The sequence below is a fragment of the Balaenoptera borealis genome (genome assembly GCF_965194805.1).
Source record: "Balaenoptera borealis genome assembly, chromosome: 4".
NCBI classification, from domain to species: domain Eukaryota; kingdom Metazoa; phylum Chordata; class Mammalia; order Artiodactyla; family Balaenopteridae; genus Balaenoptera; species Balaenoptera borealis.
The window spans coordinates 36,356,300-36,375,339 of NC_138861.1; the positions used below are offsets into that span (position 1 = coordinate 36,356,300).

General features: G+C 44.2%; 1 protein-coding gene across 4 annotated transcripts in view; it reads right to left on the reverse strand.

Moving 5' to 3' along the window:
- The window catches only part of ZNF827 (zinc finger protein 827), a 195,195-nt gene that overhangs the window by 73,643 nt on the left and 102,512 nt on the right, over nt 1-19,040 (reverse strand). For all 4 annotated transcript variants that reach the window (XM_082388956.1, XM_082388955.1, XM_082388957.1 and 1 more), the window contains exons 6-7: nt 6,856-7,095; nt 4,362-4,419 (exon numbers count right to left, since the gene is read on the reverse strand). In XM_082388956.1, coding sequence (XP_082245082.1) covers nt 4,362-4,419; nt 6,856-7,095 — 298 coding nt within the window. The remainder of the gene's footprint in view (nt 1-4,361; nt 4,420-6,855; nt 7,096-19,040) is intronic.

Consider the following 19,040-nt stretch of genomic DNA (forward strand, 5'->3'; position numbering starts at 1 on the left):
ATTATTAATGGGGAAGAGAGAGAACAAATAACCAAGAGAGGGTTCTTGGCAGCCATTGTTTGAAGTTCATGGTGTTACACAACATCGAGCATGTCCAATTCACCTGCCAGGAGCTATCTGATTCTTACTCTAGGGTTCCATTTTCCTATTTCGATCTTATCCAGCATCTGGCTGGGTGATGGCCCATGTCAGAAGATGTAGATCTTCTTTTTATTCCATTAAACTTTGGGATCTGGTTATGATATCATGCCTCATATATTTTCATCTACAAATGATCATATTAGCTGGTTATCTGCTCCCAGCAGAACCTAGGGTTGTGCTGGGAAAGGAAATCGAAACACCAAGATTGCGTTAGTCTCTTAAGCATTCAGTCCTTCTGTTCTCATGGGTCTGGGCGGACCTTCTCCCCATCTCATTTGTCAGGTAGAATGGCATTAAGAATGCCACAGGCTATCTCAAAGGGGACGCACAGACTTCTTTACACTTAGGTTGAATTTTCTAGACTCTAAGGTTAAACAGGCAGAAGAACTGCTGTTTAGCATTTACAGTAAAGCTCCAACTGAAGGACTGATTCAATGGAGGTGCTCCTAGGAGGGCACAGACAAGGGTGGAAGGAAGGGTAGGGTCAAGGCATTGGTGAGCAGGACCAGATGATCCAATCATCCCGGCTGCTAAGTAGATTGATTTCTCTGCCTGGCCACATGGGATACCCTGGTGGATGGTTTTCTCCTTTACTTTTGGGAAGATGATCCTAATTGAAGCAGCTGAGTCTAAGTTCTTAGGATAATTTTTTAAAAAGGCGTTCTCAAACCAGTTCTTCAAATGATGTCTAGGATTTGCTTCAAAATAATCTACGGGGAAGAAGAACAAAAGGAAGGGATGGATGAAACATGAATTGGTCATGAATTGATAATTATTTAAACTCGATCATGGGTACATTCTCTGTTCTTGTATCGTTTGAAATTTTCCATTGTAAGAGTTTTTGAAAAATGAGGTCAAGAGCCAATGATCCAGAAACTTGCTAGTTATCAGTTTCAACCCTTAGCTTTACCTAGAACTTCTTTTAAAAAATGGCTAACAAGGAATGCTGTCCAACATCATTTTCTCTTTCCATGTCTCCCCATCTTATAATCGAGGAATTAACAAACAGCAGAATGGCCAATGGACAGCTGTGACGAGGGAGGATTGGATGAGGAGAGAGGTGCAGTCATCAGCCCTTATGGGATGGGGAGTTACCTGTACGCACATCCACGGGCTTCCTGTTGCCTTGGTGCCCGGGCATGGAAACCAGCACCCCCATATCTCATTGGTAAGCACACATCGGAACTGCCAGAGACAGAGTGTTTCACACTTGGGTTGCTACACTTTTTCTTCATTCTTGTGTTTGGCATGAGAGTCAAGATTAATAATGATTAACAACAGTGGGGAAAGTTGTGGGTTGATAAAGGACAGAGAGAGAATCGGAGAGAATCAGTTTCTTTTTTCAGCATTGCACATCTCTTTCCTCCTCTGGTTCCCCTGGATCTCCAGATCCCAGAGGCAGATCTCACTGAGTGGAAGGGCTCAGGCACCCGTCAGCATTTGGATGTGCCTGATCTCAATACCGCGCTGAGGCCAGCGTCCAAGGCTGCCCTTCACAAGTCAACTATCTTAAATGTGCCCAGCAACTCTGAAACATGGACAATTCCGAACTTTGATTCCCATCATGAACCATCGCTCTGGACAGTCAGCTTCTTCCAGGAAATCAAACGTGGGAAATCTGATAACTAACCAAACATCCCACTAAGTACTTAAAAAATCTGGAGGTATGGGAAGTTGGAGCCTCGATGTAAATCTTTCTGGAAAGTATCACAGATCATACCTTAAAACATAACCCCATTAGCTGACCTTGTGCAGACCTCTTCCAAAAGTAAGAGTTTCTTCCAAAACGGGAATCAAAAAAGAAGAGAGTTGGCGTTTTTTCCCCCTTATTTCTGCTATCGGTTAACTCAGGTTAAAGAGGATTTCTTGGCACAAGGCAGCTTGATTCTATTCCACCTGAAGTAATGAGGTGAGAAGGTAAAAAGAGATCTCTTTGAGGAGAGGTTAATTGGGCAAGTTGCCTACTCAAAGGAAAAATAAAAACACACCAAGGATTTTGTAGAAGAACAAGAAACCAAGAAACCTATAACACTGATGTCTGAACACCACATTGTAGGGGTGGGGAAGCTCATAGGAAGCACCTCTTGTTTTGCTTTGGGCAAAAGATCTGATTTGGATTTCTTCTTACGCATAATCTCCCAGCAACAGGAGAATTTAAGGATTGCTCCGTTTTTTGCCAAATGGCTAAAAAAACCCCTCTCTTCTATCCTGTAATTATGCTTCAGCTCCAGCCAAGGCTAGGAGGTATTGTACATTTCACTTGTTTGGGGCTAGTTCAAACCTCCACTTACCTCTTCCCAGAGAACACCTGGAAAGCATAATAACAGGGTCTCGCAGCATACCTTTCTGCTAGGTAAATATTATCATGTAATCTTAAAGAGCCCGCAGAAAACCTCCATAGGAGATGGGGCTGGGGTCCTGCCCAGATCCCCTTTACCACACTGGTGCACTCACCCCGCATCGCCAGGGGTGTCGGCTGCTTGTAGTGAGAAATGCCCTCACCGTTGGAGCCCCCCTCACCTGGCAGGCTACACATCCCCCGATGAAGTTAGTGGATAATGAGGGGGGACCAAGAGCTGGCCCCCTTACCTCAAGGCAGGATTTCCTCTGTGGTGCAATTCATGCTCCAGAATTCTCTGCGGGAGACAACTGGCCCTAGAATCCTTGCTCAGCTCCCCTTCCTTCTCCCGCCCCATCGCATCCCTGCAGGTCCCTCTGACAGCACGCCCTCAATAACACACCCGCACAGGGATCCCTGTCTAGGGCTCTGCTTCTAGGGAACCTGAGCTGTGACACTTCAGGAAGCCTAGGGAAGCAAATTAAAATTGACACCTCTTATTTTTAATCTGCCGTCTTTCGATGTCTACCAATCTGGCCCATTTCATGTGTTTAGACTCATGAACATAAGCATAGATACCAAAAAAAAAAAAAAAATAGCCTTAGGATTACATGGAGAAGGAAGGCTGGAATCTATAGTAGCTCACATCTCCTATTTGGGCATCCAACTGAACAGACAAAATCCCCTCTCCATCCCCCAGACCCATTTCCCAACACAACGCACAGACCAGATGGAAAGACTCATTTCCCATCGGCGTACTTATACACGGAGGCAAGCCTAACACCATGCTTGGGTTAGAGGCAGGTTCTGTCCCTAATACTATATAAACCCCGTGCGAAGCAAGCTGACTCTGTTTTAATTACTGTTTAATACTTGATAGTCCCAAATTCCGATTCACAGAGTTAAAAAGAAGAAAAAACTCGCGTTAAGGTTCAAATGAACACCGTTCATGTGCCCGGTGATGGTCCGAGGTCGACTCATATCACATCCAAAGGAAAAACACTGTTGATCTTCCGTCGCAAGAATTAAATCACAAAACCAATCAACGGCTCCCAGGAGGAAGAATCTAAGTTTGCTCAGGAAAGTAAAGTTCCTTGACTTAAAGCCTGCCACGGGGGAGTCGGCCTCTCCCCCAAGCTCCCTTTCCACAGAGGTGGGTCTGCACTTGTTGGCACCTGCCTGCAACGGTTCAGGTCTGGGTGGTTACGAGCCTCAGGATGGGCAGCCCACCCTGCCTGACCCACCCTGATGGGCAGCCCACCCTGGCTGACCTTCTCTTCAACTGCCTTTGGCAAATGGAAAGCTTCCTTAACCTACAGTTGTTAGTGATGTCAGTTTTCCTGCAGTTTCTGAAAGCATTGTCTTTCTTCTGCTTTTTACATTTTTGCCCTCCTAACAATGCAGTGAGTTAAAAAGCTGGGATGTCCCTGGTGACAAGTTATCAGTCCACAGCTGCAAAGCTACTTAGGAACGCAGTTCACCCTCGGTCTACCAACAGACTGAGGCTTTCCTGAGATACAGACCCAGCTCCCAAATACAGCCCCGCCACCCACTTCAACTCTCCAGTCAGGAAACTTCTGCCAAGAGGATAATATTATCTACTTCGCACAATCATTGTAAGGAATAAAAAATAATAGCATAAGGAAAACTCTCCAGCAAAGTGACACATTTAGATGTTTAATAACTATGAATGGCCTTCCCCCTTGGTGTCCTTTGCGTTTTGTGTTGTTTCCACCAACCAAAGTTCAAACACAAAATGATGATAAAGGGGTGACTTTTGAACCCAGTGGGAGAGAACGGTTGGAGGAATGTTGCTCAAACTGTGACGTGGGCTTGATGGCCCCCAGAGGGAGTGTTCCGAGGGGACTCCGCAGTGGCCTACCTGGTGGTCGTCCGGATGGTGTTTTCTTTCGTGTGAGTGTGTTCTTTGCTCACCTTCTCTGTAAAGAGAAAGGATGAAACAGACATCTCTTAGGTTGTTCTGACTCGATTTGTGTGTTTAAGGCTGAAGCAGAAACATCCTCTTTCTCTGTTGTGGTTTTCTTTTGGTTTCTTTTTTAAACATTCAAACCCTTCCTGTCTTATTGGTAAAGACAGGCAACAGAAGCATGTCGATAGCATCTACCAAAATAGTTTACTAAAAACCAATCAAAGGGAAAGAGTTACTAACAAAGTACAAATGTGTTGTCTGATTTTCATCAGGCCTCAGTGAGTACATGTACACACACACACACACACACACACACAGATGTGCATAAAGATAGTTCTTTCTATTATATTTTTCCCCAGCTGAAAATGTCTGCTTTTCTCTGATTCAGCATGAAAACTGCAGTTGTTGCAACCGTTCCGCTTCTGACTTGGATGACGACCTTTAAGCATTCTGTATTGTCAGGCCCCTTTGTGAGACGGGATATAAAAACAAACGTAAGACCTCTGGGTGCGAGAGTCATCGAGTGCACATTCTGATAAATGTCACAGGGGACAAAAAATATCATTAGACAAGAGGAGGTAAACTCTCCCTTACTCTGTCTTGAGGTCTGAATCTACCAGCTGTCAGAAATTATTTAATTAGCTTTCAGGAACACAAAAGTTGACCTCTGGTCTTCCCCATCCAGTTCAAATGTGAGGATTCTGCCCTGACTGTCACAGCTCTCGGTGGCTTCTTTTAAGTCTCCAGAGGAAACCTGGCCACCTCTACAAGGGTTTCAGATTTCAACAGCAGGGCAAGTGAAAAACTCCTAATCTTACGGATTTGGGGGAAAATTTTAAACAAAGATTTACGCTGTCCCGTGCTTTTTAACACTGGTCTGAAGCTGCCGTGTGCATATTTGCGTGGACAATTCCTTTCTGTCCGTTCAACAGTGACAATGAGGGTGAATTTGGATTCACAGGCAGTGTTCTTTCAGAGAGCAGGAAATCGGGGCTAAATGACTTGCCTGAGGTCACCCAGGCAGTCAGTGACAGCGCCAGGGTGAGAACTCTCAGACACAAAGTTTTTAGCTGATAGTAGACCATGATAATGTACTGCTAGAGACAGAGACTTTTTGAAAAGAACCACACTTTTGCAAATTTGAACTGCTAAATCATTTTCAAAGTTATATTGTTTTTAGAGATGCTTTCAGCCTGTTTTTTTTGTTTTTTTTTTTTTAAAGAAAAGCATCTTGCATGTTTGGAGTTTTTTTGGAACTTGCAAAGATCTATGTGGCCTATTCAGTTTACTGACTTAACTGTTTCCACCTCTCTGAGCTCTGCACAAACAGAGTCCTTGTTTGAGAACTCCGAGCCTGCCATTTTCGGCACCGACTGATAACTTCACAGCTATGGGGGCGTGTCATGAGGCCAATGAGGAGGTGAGCTATCACGATGCCTTGCAGATTCTAGCTTCTTTCCTCTTTTCCGGTATTTTTCTTAGGGGAGAAAAGTCAATACTTAAATAATGAGGCATTTAATGGGTGTTTGAAATCTGTTAGCCATAACAAAACAGAGTTTATCAAATATTAGGAACAAACTCTACTGATGCCTGAATTTCAGTATGTAGGCCAATGCTTGACCAAGGACAAAGTATCTGTATTTCTATATAAGTCTGAATCTTATAGGAGTCTCTTTCATGCATCTCAATCACATTCAAGCAATAACAGCACATTAAATTTGATAAGGACAAAGACCATGCAGCTTGAATGAGGTGATAAAGAGAACAGCTTAGGTTCTAGGACCCTCCCCTATTCTATCAAGACACTTAGCTGAGCTAGAATAGGTGATTCCTTAGCTTTGTAATAGGTGATCACTTAGCTGATTCCTAAACTTTGACTTCTGAGTATTTGAAGTAGAAAAAGTTGGTTTACAGGAAATGTTCTACTATGTTATAGCTGGAAAACAGTCCTCACAGTTTCATCTTTTGCCTTCCCCTTTCCTTGATTTTTTTGTTTTTTGGCAAGACACCGTAAAATCTCGTTAATTCCGACCACACTAATTTGGAATTCACAGTAACTCAGTCACTGTTGGAGTAAATTGAAGTTTATCTTTTGCACATTAGGAAAAAAAAAAAAAAAAAAGGCTGTTAATCAGATCAACTGCCTAAACAAAATTAGAGGTGAGACGTTTCGTCCAGGCAACAGGGATCATTTGCACGGAGTTGAATAGAGTTCTAATTTCAAATGATTCTTAACTATTTACTAAAGAAAGTTTGGCAGGAGTTCTACCTGGCAGCATTTGATGAACTCTTCGTTTGAGAGGTGGTATACACGTTAAAGTAACAAAATGGATTTCTGTCTAAAAAATCCTATAATGCAGGTGTTTTTACTTCGTTAGAGTGGCTTTCCCTGCAATTAGTCCCCATTACTGACTTTTTTTTTTTTTTTTTCCTCGAGGAAACGTACCTGACAGTTGAAAAAGAAGCTCGGACGCCATCTTCACAGAGATGTCTTGACTGAAGAGGTTTCTCTCTGGGGGCACTCTGCCTTCTGGCATCTTCTGTAAGGGTTCAGTTTTCTCTCGCCCAATTAAAGTGCTATAGCCAACACTGCGGCTGGGTGATACTGAGGCCTGCGGGTCCTGGATGTCCACCTCCATGGGTTCCTCTTTAATCTTCACCATCTGAGTGTCCTTGTAGCTTTCCGCTGCAAACAGGTGAATGAAGAACAAAAACGCCAGAGTTTCTTAATTCTGAACCAAACCCAGTTTCTAATCACAGAGAGAACTTGTGTCAGGGAGCAGTTTAGAAGACGGTGCCGTGGCACACTGGAACACAGTTTGAAAAACTTCTACTTTAATCCATCTGGTTTCCAGAAAAGGAAGGAACCTGAAGCTCAGAGAAATCAGGGGACTTGCCCAAGGCCACACAAATGGCAGCAGAACCAGGCCTACGGCTCCAGATCTAGAACCAGGTTTCTTGACCAAAGTCTCCCGATCACTGCCACACACTCCTTCCTCTCTGCCATGATGCTTCCAGGACTTACAGAGAACACAACGAATATCTGTCCTTGTTTTATAATGTACTCAATTTCAGTGAATCAATTAAGAGCAAGCATATTCATACTATGATTTTCTCCCTCTATTTTGAAAGCTCTGATCAATGTTTTTTCTTTCTCTTCTACAGCACCTAAATTAATAAAGGATAAATAGGGTTGATTCAACTGAGACATTTACACCTTGCTGGGAGCTAGTAATCCTCAAGACCATCTAGGATGTTAATTGCAGCCCAAGGATTAACACTTACAAAAACAGCAATCTTACAAGTTATAATAACATTTCACCTTACTGACTGCTCTGGCTTTAGGTGTGGCTATTGAACGTTTGGTCTTTAGTTTGAAACATACATTTACTTTGCAAGGCTGGAGTGTCTTTATGTTCATATGTTCCTTAGAGCTAATGAGAGAACGTCTTGGAAACAAGGTGGGACAATTAGCCCAGCCATTAATTTGGGTCACTTTAAAATAAGGCCACACTTTCAAATTGGTAAGCATTTATTAGTTATTACTGTGTCCTCAGCATTCTGGAAAACACAAAAACCAAAAAGGATTCGATAGATAGATAGATAGATAGATAGATAGGGTAGTGGGTTGAATCGTGGCCCCCCAAAAAGATATGACTATGTCATAACCCCAGGAACTTGTGAATGTGACCTTATATGGAAAAAAGGTATTTGTAGATGTGATTAAGTTAAGGATCTCAAGATGAGATGATCCTAGATTATCCAGGTAGGCCCTAAATCTAATGACAAGTGTCCATATAATAGACAGAAGAGGACAAGACACAGACACAGTGGAAAAGGCCATGTGAGGTCAGAGACAGTGCTGTAAGACTGACTGTCTGTGTCTCCCCTCCAAATTAATATGCTGAAACCTAATCACCAATGTGACGATATTTGGAAGTGGGGCCTTTGGGAGGTGATTAGGTCATGAGGGAGGAGTCCTCAAGAATGGGGGTTAATGCCCTTATAAAGAAGACCCCAGACAGCTCCCTCGCCCCTTCCTGCACGTGAGGACACAGTGCAGAGATGCCTGACAATGAACCAGGAAGAGGGCTCTCACCTGACTGTGCTGGCACCCTGACCCTCGACTTCCAGATGCCAGAACTGTGAGAAATACCTCTCTGTTGTTTACAAGCTACCCAGTCTATGATGTTCTGTTACAGCAGCCGGAACGGACTAAGACAGACTGGAGTTTTGCTGCCACAAGCTAAGGATTGCCTGGTGTCACCAGAAACCGGAAGGAGTAAGGAAAGATTCTCCCCTAGAACCTTCAGATTTCAGACTTCTGGACCCCATTTCTGTTGTTTTAAGCTACGAAGTTTGTGGTAATTTGTGAGGGATAGATGGATAGGTAGACAGATAAAACTATAAGAGGCAACATAAAGCAGGTGCTGATCTTGGGACAGTTAGGAGATATGACAGGGGAAATCTCATTGCTATAAGCTGGGTAGTCAGAGAAAGCTACGCTCTCCTTGCCAAGTATGAGACAGGTGAAAGTCAGGTACATGCATACTTTATTGATTTGCAATAAAGAAGACAGTAGTGGGCTTCCCTGGTGGCGCAGTGGTTGAGAATCTGCCTGCCAATGCAGGGGACACGGGTTTGAGCCCGGGTCTGGGAAGATCCCACATGCCGCGGAGCAACTGGGCCCGTGAGCCACAATTACTGAGCCTGCGTGTCTGGAGCCTGTGCTCCGCAACAAGAGGCCGCGACAGTGAGAGGCCCGCGCACCGCGATGAAGAGTGGCCCCCGCTCGCCGCAACTAGAGAAAGCCCTCGCACAGAAACGAAGACCCAACACAGCCATAAAAATAAATAAAAATAAATAAATTAAAAAAAAGAAGACAGTGGAGTACTTTTAATTAAATGATTAAAATTAATATGGTGCTATCCATAAGATCTCATGTAAGAAGTGTGCTAATTGTGCTTTTTTTCTTCCTGACATATTACACATGCTTCTCAGAGAAAACGACTTGTTTTTTTGTCAGCAACTAAACTGCAGGCAACTGTTATATTTAATTTAGATCCTTTCCCCCTCCCTGTATTCCTGCCAAGCTGTTTTTTTCTTTTTTCTCTGCATGTCTGTGAAGCTCATAAAAACCGTCCATTGATTCAATCATGCTAAAAAATAAAAAATAAAAAAAGAAGAATCTAAAGCTTTCCAAGTTACATGCCTGGGTCTCTGCCTTTATTTCTAGTCCCTGATTCTTTCTTGAGTATTGAAGACACCCCCTGTCCACTTAGGGATTTGGGGACCTGACAGCCATCCTGACCTTCCCTTAGATCACCCATAGGTGCAGTCACCACACACAGTGCCCTCTTTGTGTCCCCTCAAACTACTTAGGATCTGGAAAATAAACAGTGGGGTCAGTGTCACAGGTACATAATGATGTCTCTGAACCTTGCAAGTCATTCCAAGGCCTGAAGACAAACACAAAGGGATACTAGAGAGAGATTCATTTTGTTAAAAAAATAAAAATCTCAACAACATAAAAAGAACAAAGCTAGAAAGGAGCTCCATTATTTATCTCCCCCAAGCCCCCTTTCCCCCAGCTTTGCCCCTGGATTAAAAACCACCTGGCTATTTGTGCCACTGGATTTAATGAAATCAGTTTTTAAAAGCTACTTGGGATAATTTCAAGTATGATTTTCCATGAAGTGCTTTCTGCTCTTCCTTATGACAACTCTTGACTTTTCAACAATGCACAAAACACTGATCACTGAGTGAATTAAGTCAGAAAGAGAAAAACAAATACCGCATGCTAACACGTATATATGGAATCTAAAAAAAAAAAAAAAGTTCTGAAGAACCTAGGGGCACGACAGTAATAAAGATGCAGACGTAGAGAATGGACTTGAGGACACGGGGAGGGGGAAGGGTAAGCTGGGATGAAGTGAGAGAGTGGCATGGACATATACACACTACCATATGTAAAATAGATAGCTAGTGGGAAGCAGCCGCACAGCACAGGGAGATCAGCTCGGTGCTTTGTGACCACCTAGAGGGGTGGGATAGGGAGGGTGGGAGGGAGACGCAAGAGGGAGGGGATATGGGGATATATGTATATGTATAGCTGATTCACTTTGTTATACAGCAGAAACTAACACACCACTGTAAAGCAATTATACTCCAATAAAGATGTTTAAAAAACCCCAAAAAACCTTTAGCATTTGTAATCTACCCGATAGACTCCAGACTCACCGAGAAGACTTTTCAAACTGACCTCTCAATGGGCAAGTGAGACATCGTTCAATAAATATTTTTATAGTCCTTGCTCTTGTATGCAGTAGCATCATTGCCAAGTGTTTTCTTGCCTTTTTTTTAAAAGCAGGTTTCTCAACCTCAGTCCTATGGACATTTGAAGCCAGATACTTCTTTGCTGTGAGAGGCTGTGCTGTGCACTGCAGGGTGTTTAGCACATCTCTGGTCTCTACTCTCTACATACGAGGAGTGCCAGCCCCCTAGCTGTGACAACTACAGGCAACTGCAGACATCGCCAGTGTCCTCTGGAGGGCAAAACCACAGCTGTAAAGTTTTTGCCACACTCTTGTTTTCACCCCTTCTCCTCTCCCCGCCCCCATTTAATCAGCACCCAAGGCAAAGCAGAAGAAGCAACTCCTCCTAAGTTCCAGCTTGGTTCATCACCATCTCAGGCCGGCTGGCCGAGGATGCAGGAGGCAGCTGACTTGGGAACAGATCCCACTTGGTCCCCAGGCCAGCTCGCTCCCTGTTGCCTGGGGCGTCCTAACATAGCAACGGTTGAATACCTCACTCCACTCACTCTTAGCTTTGACTCCCATGCCACAAATATTAATTCGACTCCAGTGGGCTCTACCGCTACTTCAAGAGAGAACCTGGCACATGGGAAGAGATGAGAGAGGGTTAACAGTGCCTGATGCCTGGGAGGGGGTGTAGGGGACTGTTTACTGCAACGCTTATTTGTATTCTGTAATTTGTCTGTGATTAATATGGATATCTTGTCATTCACCTAAATTTTTTTTAAAACGGAAAACAATTACATACACCCATAAAAAGATGCTATTTCCTCTTTAGAAGTGTACAGAACAGTGTGCATGTCTGGTAGCATCGGAAGAGTTGGTTCATGGCTCCAACAAGCCCTATTCAAACTCTGCTTGGCAACAGAAGGGAAAAAAAGCAACAGGAATGCCATAATACTGTTTTCTTTCCTGCCTTCATAAGCACAATATATATTCGCTATCAAACTGGATTATTTCATTCATCAATCACTCGGCCATTCTGTAATCTTTTTTCTTTTTTTTCTTTTTTTAACATTTTTATTGGAGTATAATTGCTTTACAATGGTGTGTTAGTTTCTGCTGTATAACAAAGTGAATCAGCTATACATATACATATATCCCCATATCTCCTCCCTCTTGCGTCTCCCTCCTACCCTCCCTATCCCACTCCTCTAGGTGGTCACAAAGCACCGAGCTGATCTCCCTGTGCTATGCAGCTGCTTCCCACTAGCTATCTATTTTACATTTGGTAGTGTATATATGTCCATGCCACTCTCTCACTTCGTCCCAGCTTACCCTTCCCCCTCCCTGTGTCCTCAGGTCCATTCTCTATGTCTGTGTCTTTATTCCTGTCCTGCCCCTAGGTGTAATCTTTTATCAATGTCTACTATGTACTCAGAACTATGATAGATGATTCATGGGATTCAGAGACAAATAAGACAAGGTTCTTGCCCTCAAGCAGTTTAAATCCAAATGGATGGATGATCAGACAAGTATCAACAGCCCTCTCATACAAGAAGTGAAATTAAAACACAGTGTGGGAAGAGGAGTCGAGGAAGACCGCGAACCAAAGCACAAAGGTGGAATTGTACTCGACCGGGGGTGCCCAGGGAATAAATATCACACTGTCCGTTCGGCTGGAGCGCCAACGTTGAGAGGTGGAACCGGCTCCTTGGGTAAGCAGGACTCATGCGGTGTCAACGTAAAAGCAACTCTAGCTTTGTCTGCCGTCGTCTCTTTAAACCTGCCTGGTAGGAAAATGTTCCTCGCCTGGTCCTGGGTGAAATCTCAGTCAGGCCCATAACCCGATAATTCTTAGGTAATACAAAGCCTTACGGCCCTTTAAACAGCAAAAGAACGGTCTTGATTCAGAATCCAGAAGGCCCAACCCCACAGCTTAAGCCACAGTTCAGCCTTTCCGTGAAGGTGATCCCGGCTCCTCCCTGGAAGGGCCCACAGGTCGCCTGTGACTGGGGGGAAATGGTGGGGTCCGCTCCCTCTCCCTGTCTTCTCACATTCTCCCCAGCACTCTAGCTGTCCTTCCTGATCCTGAAACTAGAGAAGGAGGAGGGAAGGAGGAGAGGGGAGGGGAGGCGAAGCTCTTCCCTCGCTGACCTGATCTAGAATGGTTTTACCCTCTTTAGGCAAGCAGACACTTCTCTCATGGGATTCTCCCATCGGGTCTTCGGAGACCTTTAACTTGGCGGTGATCTCTCCCTGCGCTTCCTTCACCTGGCTGACCGGCCTCTAGCCTGGGCTCACTGATTTCCTCCACCACCTGTGGGGATCCGCCTGTGGGCCTCCATCTCAAGGCGGGCAAGGGTACCATCAACTCTCTAGGCAGCCCCCCCCCCGGACAGCATTTAAGACAACACCCCTGTTGACCCTCCTGTGGGAATCTGGTCCACACCGGGGCCTCCTTATTTGATCAGACAAAAAAGGGTGAGTTCAGGCCCCACGCAGCCCAGCAGCCGCTCTCTTCCACTAAGACACCAAGGCGATTTGCCCTCTAGATTCCCCAGGCTGACGTCAGGCACCAGGCCACCAGGCTCCCAACTGAGGAAAACATGGGACAAACTTCCCGGATGATGTCCCTCAAGCCGTGCTCTCTAGATTTGGGATGAGAGACTGGTACCCCTTCCTCCATCTCCAGTACCCTGCAGTGGGGGAATCACAGCCCAGTTCTCGCCAAAATCCCCTCGCCCAATCTTCAATAACCTCTCACTTTTATACTCTCTCCATTTGACCACGAGGTCCAAGAGGTGTGTGTTCAAATATACATAACATAAGATGTATCTTTTTAACCATTTTTAAGCACACTGTTCAGTGGCATTAAATACATTCACGTTGTTGTGCAGCCATCACCATCATCCTTCTCCAGAATTTTTCATCTTCCCCAACTGAAACTTTACCCATTAAACATTAACTCCCCATTTCCCCCTTCTCTCAGCCTCTGGCAACCATCATTCTACTTTCTGACTCTAGGCCAGGAGTTTTTGTATTTTTAAAAAAATTCTTCATGCTGTAACCTTGGTGCCGAAGCCAGATCTTCCATTTAACATACTGTTTAACAAAGAGCGTCAGATTATATTCCAGAGAAATTACACTGGAGAGGTAGGTAAGGGCAGAATATGGAAACTAAGATGCTGGCTCCGGAAGCCTGTCCTGAAAGGGGAGCCGGCGAGGAGGCAGCCTTTGCGGGGGTTTGCTTGGAGAAGCAGCATGATCAGATTACATTTCAGAAGGGCAATCTGGCAGGGGCACTCGTACGGGATGAAGGGACAGGAGGAAATGGAAACGGGGGCGTTGATGGGGACTTGTAGTAATCCAAGCAACGAGATGATGAGAGCCTGAACTAAAGGTCATGAGGGTAGAAAAGACTCACAAGATATTCCAGAGGCTGAACGCAGAGGCACTGGTGGTGGACTGAATAAGAGTCTGAATCAAGAATGAAGAGACCAATGTGAGAGTAATTGTGAAGAAACCATGCATATGGTCTGGACAAGGGAGAGGTGAGATTAAAAGAAAATAACAATTCTCTGACTTTTAGAGGCCTCTGAGGTTTGGAAAATGCTATCAATAAGAGTAGAAAAACAGAAAAGTTCGGTCGGGGAGAAACATGAGGGAAGATTTTCATACCTATTTTGGCTAAGTATCTGTAATTCCTGCAGGAGGTAGAGGTCGTGATGGCTTAGAGGCAGTAAGAGAAGAATCACTAGTGAAAGACAGATTGGAAGTCATCTGAATCCAAGGGACTGGGTGAGATCAGCAAGGGAGGTCGAGTAGAGAGCGGTGGATGGGGAGGAAATGTTACCATCTACTCCTACAGAGGAGGAAGAAGAAAAGAAGCAAGGAGAGGAACTTCCCTGGTGGCGCAGTGGTTAAGAATCCGCCTGCCAATGCAGGGGACACGGGTTCGAGCCCTGGTCTGGGAAGATCCCACATGTCGCAGAGCAACTAAGCCCGTGTACCACAACTACTGAGCTTGTGCTCTAGAGCCCGCGAGCCACAACTACTGAGCCTGTGTGCCACAACTACTGAAGCCCACGCACTTAGAGCCCGTGCTCCACAATAAGAGAAGCCACCGCAATGAGAAGCCCGTGCACCGCAACGAAGAGTAGCCCCCACTTGCCGCAACTAGAGAAAAGCCTGCGTACAGCAACGAAGACCCAACGCAGCCAAAAAAGAAAAAAAAATTTTTTTTTTAATTAAAAAGAAGCGAGAAGAGGTGGAGAGCGAGTGGTCCAGCATAGCAGCCATGTGCATAGAAAGGCAGAGGGAAGCGGGGTGAGGGCAGAGGCACCACCCACTCCCGCCCCTGGGCTCCTGCACCCGTACAGTGATTCCTTAGTTTCTGCCCTATATAAAAGCCCCAGCCCCACTCTCCCTGCAATACTGAACTAAGCCAGCTGCCCGAATACGCCCGGCCATTCCTCATCTTACTCCCTCTTAAATACCCTGATAATTCCCTAGACAGATTTCAAAATAACTTAGACATCTCCTCTCTGAGCAGCCTTCCTTTATTTTCATCAGATGGCACCTTTCCCTCCTCGGTCCTACCTCTAGATTGCTCAGATCTTGCCAACATTGTACTGCGCTGTGGTTATTGTCTACAGATTTCATTTCCCCTGTGGACTGAATGCTCAGTGACAGCCTGGCTCTGATTCATCTTTCATCCCCGGACTTTGCACATTTGATGCGATTAATAGCTGTTTGTCACATGCATCACCTGAGGCAGAACACACAGTAGGTGTGCAATGCTCCTCTCCCTTCCCTGACTGCCGGAGACACTCTGTCTGCAGCAGACACTCACGTATGCTATGAACTTGAAACAAAATACGAAAGGATGCAGCCCTGGCAGTGGCATTGAAATAAAAAACAAAAATTGGCCATTCTCTCTCTGGACTGCCATCATGATCCTGAGCTAGTGTTTTTGAATAACAAGAAGCTTAAAAGAGCCTCTAGAAGCAATGCCAACGATGCCATCTGGAAACAATTCACTTTCTAGAGTGATACCCCTGTCAATCAGATAAATTATAAATCTTTTATCTCCAACTTGCCATCCTCAAAGATACAAAGTTCTGGGTTGGGCACAAAAACATGGTCCAGGTAAAAAAAAAAAATGATTCCTGGAGGTGTCGGGTTCATTACTTAACATTTTGTGAAAGACAATGCAGGTCAAAAGACCAAGTAAAGGGAAACAGATGACCAGGAACAAGAAAAGAGACTGCATGGTAACATCACGCCATGGCAGTGCTTGGCTCACCGCTGGAATCTGATGAAGGCGAGCTGCTGTCTCCCTTTGCTTTCTCTTACTTAACTTTGTCCTTGCCAAAATCAGCTACTCAATATTCTGTAATGGGAAAATTCAATATTCTATATGGGAAAAGAATCTGAAAGACAACGCATATATGTATATGTATAACTGAATCACCTTGCTGTACACATGAAACCAACAGAACACTGTAGATCAACTATACTCCAATATGAAATAAAAATGAAATTAAAAAAATAAATACCCTTAAGAAAAAAGACGGAATGAAGAGTTGGGCTGGGTTTCCTGGGTGGCACAGGGAGAAGACCGAGCCCCAGCCCTGCTCGAGCAGAAATGGCAATGTTATTTCCCAGAAGTCTCATGCTCTGCGTCACGCTTTGCATTCTCAGAGAGCAGCAGGTGGGAGGGAAAGAGTCCCTGGGCAGCCACGCCCTCACCCTATAACTGGGGCTGCGTCCCCAGTGCAATGCACATGAACTCAGTTCCGTTCTTGTTACGAAAATTAAGAACCTGATGCATAGATGCTGAGTGTGATTCTTCCTTCCCTCTCTCGTCTCCTGCCCTGTCTCTCTCTCCAGGAGCCATCACACGGGACAGAAGGACATGCACACTGAGACAGGTCTTAAGTTCTTTAAAGGATTAGATTGGTACATGCTTCTCCATGGGAAGTTATATATTAAACTTCATTTGTCCGAATGGATAAAGATGTGGTACATATATACAATGGAATACTACTCAGCCATAAAAAAGAATGGATTAATGCCATTTGCAGCAACACGGATGCAACTAGAGATCATCATACTAAGTGAAGTAAGTCAGAAAGAGAAAGACAAACACCATATGATATCACTTATATGTGAAATCTAAACTATGACACAAATGAACCTATCTGTTCACAAAGGAACAGAAACAGAATAACGGGCGTAGAGAACAGACTTGTGGTTGCCGGGGGAGGGGGCTGAGGAATGGAGCAGGAGGCTGGGGTTAGCAGATGCAAACTATTATATATAGATGGATAAACGGCAAAGTCCTACTGTATAGCACAGGGAACTATATTCAATATCCTATGATAAACCATAATGGAAAAGAATATAGAAAAAAGACTGTATATGTATGTATAACTGAATCACTTTGCTGTACGACAGTAATTAACACAACATTGTAAATCAACTATACTTCAATTAAAAAAAATGAACTTCATTTGTCTCTACAATGGTCCTTGGTGAGGTAAAAGCTCTCCAGTCCTGCTCTGAGGAAGGAAACCCATGCCTGGGGCTTATCCACAGCAGCTGCCACATCCCAGGAGAGGCAACACAGGCTCCTACTGTCCCTATTGGGCACATCGGTCATCTGTTCCTGGGGAAAAAGAGAAGAAACGCTCTCCACGAAAGAAAACAGAGGTGCAGCAGTTTTTCTCTAGTTTTCCGAATACACAAGAACTTTCAAGAACAGCATTCCACTGCCTCTTCTTGGAACAGCAGAATGGGAGGCTTATTCTCCGGAATGAATAAAATGCATGGTCTCTGGACTTGAGGGTAACAGGCACAGCTGAGGGCACGGCTACTAAATGGTGTGAGGTAGGGAATTGAATTTTTCCCCCTCAATTAAAAAAAAAAAAAAGGAAAAAACAGTATTTTTCAACAGAAGAACCTCACAATGACCTCCAGTACACACACACACACACACACACACACACACACATTTCACCCAGAACTGCACCGAAGGAACTGAGCAAATCATGAGATCAAGCCAGTACCTATGAGGAAAACACGCAAAGCTCTACACAAACTTAAATAACTCATTAGATAATTAATTGATTAATTAAATCAGACCATCTTTCCCAGGTGGTGAAACCAATCTGCACAGTAATCTAAACATTAGGAGAATCTTGTTTAAAATGGTGGAATGAGGGGTCTAGGTTTTTTGTATGCTCCTTCCTTCTTCTCTCTCTCTCTCTCACACACACACACACACACACACACACACGCACGCCCCACATTTTTTATTCCTATAACAATTTCAAAGATATTTTATCAGAATTGGCCCTTTGAATTGGATCAGCAAAACCATAAGAGAACTTGCATTTCCCCTCTTTATCAGTACACTACCTGGCAACTTAGGAAGGAGAATTAACAAATGTCTGAAGAGTGAGCTCTGCACACTAGAATTCACAATTAAGTGGACAGGGGGTAAGCAGGAGGTCAACTCAGAAAGACAAAATAAGGAGCACCCAGTGTTCCACTTTATTAGTTGTTCTGTGTCTGCAAGGAAAAATATGCCCTGAAACAAGCAAACAAAAAAAACAACAGAACTCAAACTTTAAAGATCATAAAGAGTCAGTGAGACCTGGAAGTTCACTTTCAGGGGTCCAAGAAATGTATCATTTTCCATCAGAGCAAAGCACTTGAAGTTTATTCTTCTGAGCATTTTTCAATTAGTCTTCGCCTCCCTGACATCAGCAAGCAACGTAAGAAGTCCACGTCTGAGATACCTCAGCTGGGCATTTGCCAGTGTTTTCAGACTGGCCATAAAACGGGACCCAGAGCTGCAGCACAAGTTCTGGAATTGATTCAGGGTATGACACTGCCCAGGGTTACACTACACAGGGTAGTTTAGGAAGGTCCCTCAGACTGGCCATGGGGGAGGTGATCACTAGTCAGAATACGTCCATCACGCATAACAAATGCTGCCTTCAATTTCACTTTTGTCCCAAGGACAAGAATTAAAATCCTTGAGTCACTGGGGGCTCCAGGAGATCAGCTTCTCCAACCATCAGACGACGTGGAGGGGTCCAGCCATTATCTGTTGACCTCTGAGTGTCCCGGTGTTAAAGTAAAACCTCTCCCAACCGTCTTGTTTTCTTTTCATTTGATGATTTCATGAGGAATTAGCTAAAGATGTGCATTTAAACTGTATGTCTGCCATTTGGTAACGTTCCAAATGATCTCATTTTTAAAAAATTAACCTATTTTTCATCTAACGTCCAGAATATACTCTTCTTGTCTCACATTAAAAAAAGAAAAAAAGAAAGAAAAAGGGTCAATTAAAGTATCTGATCTA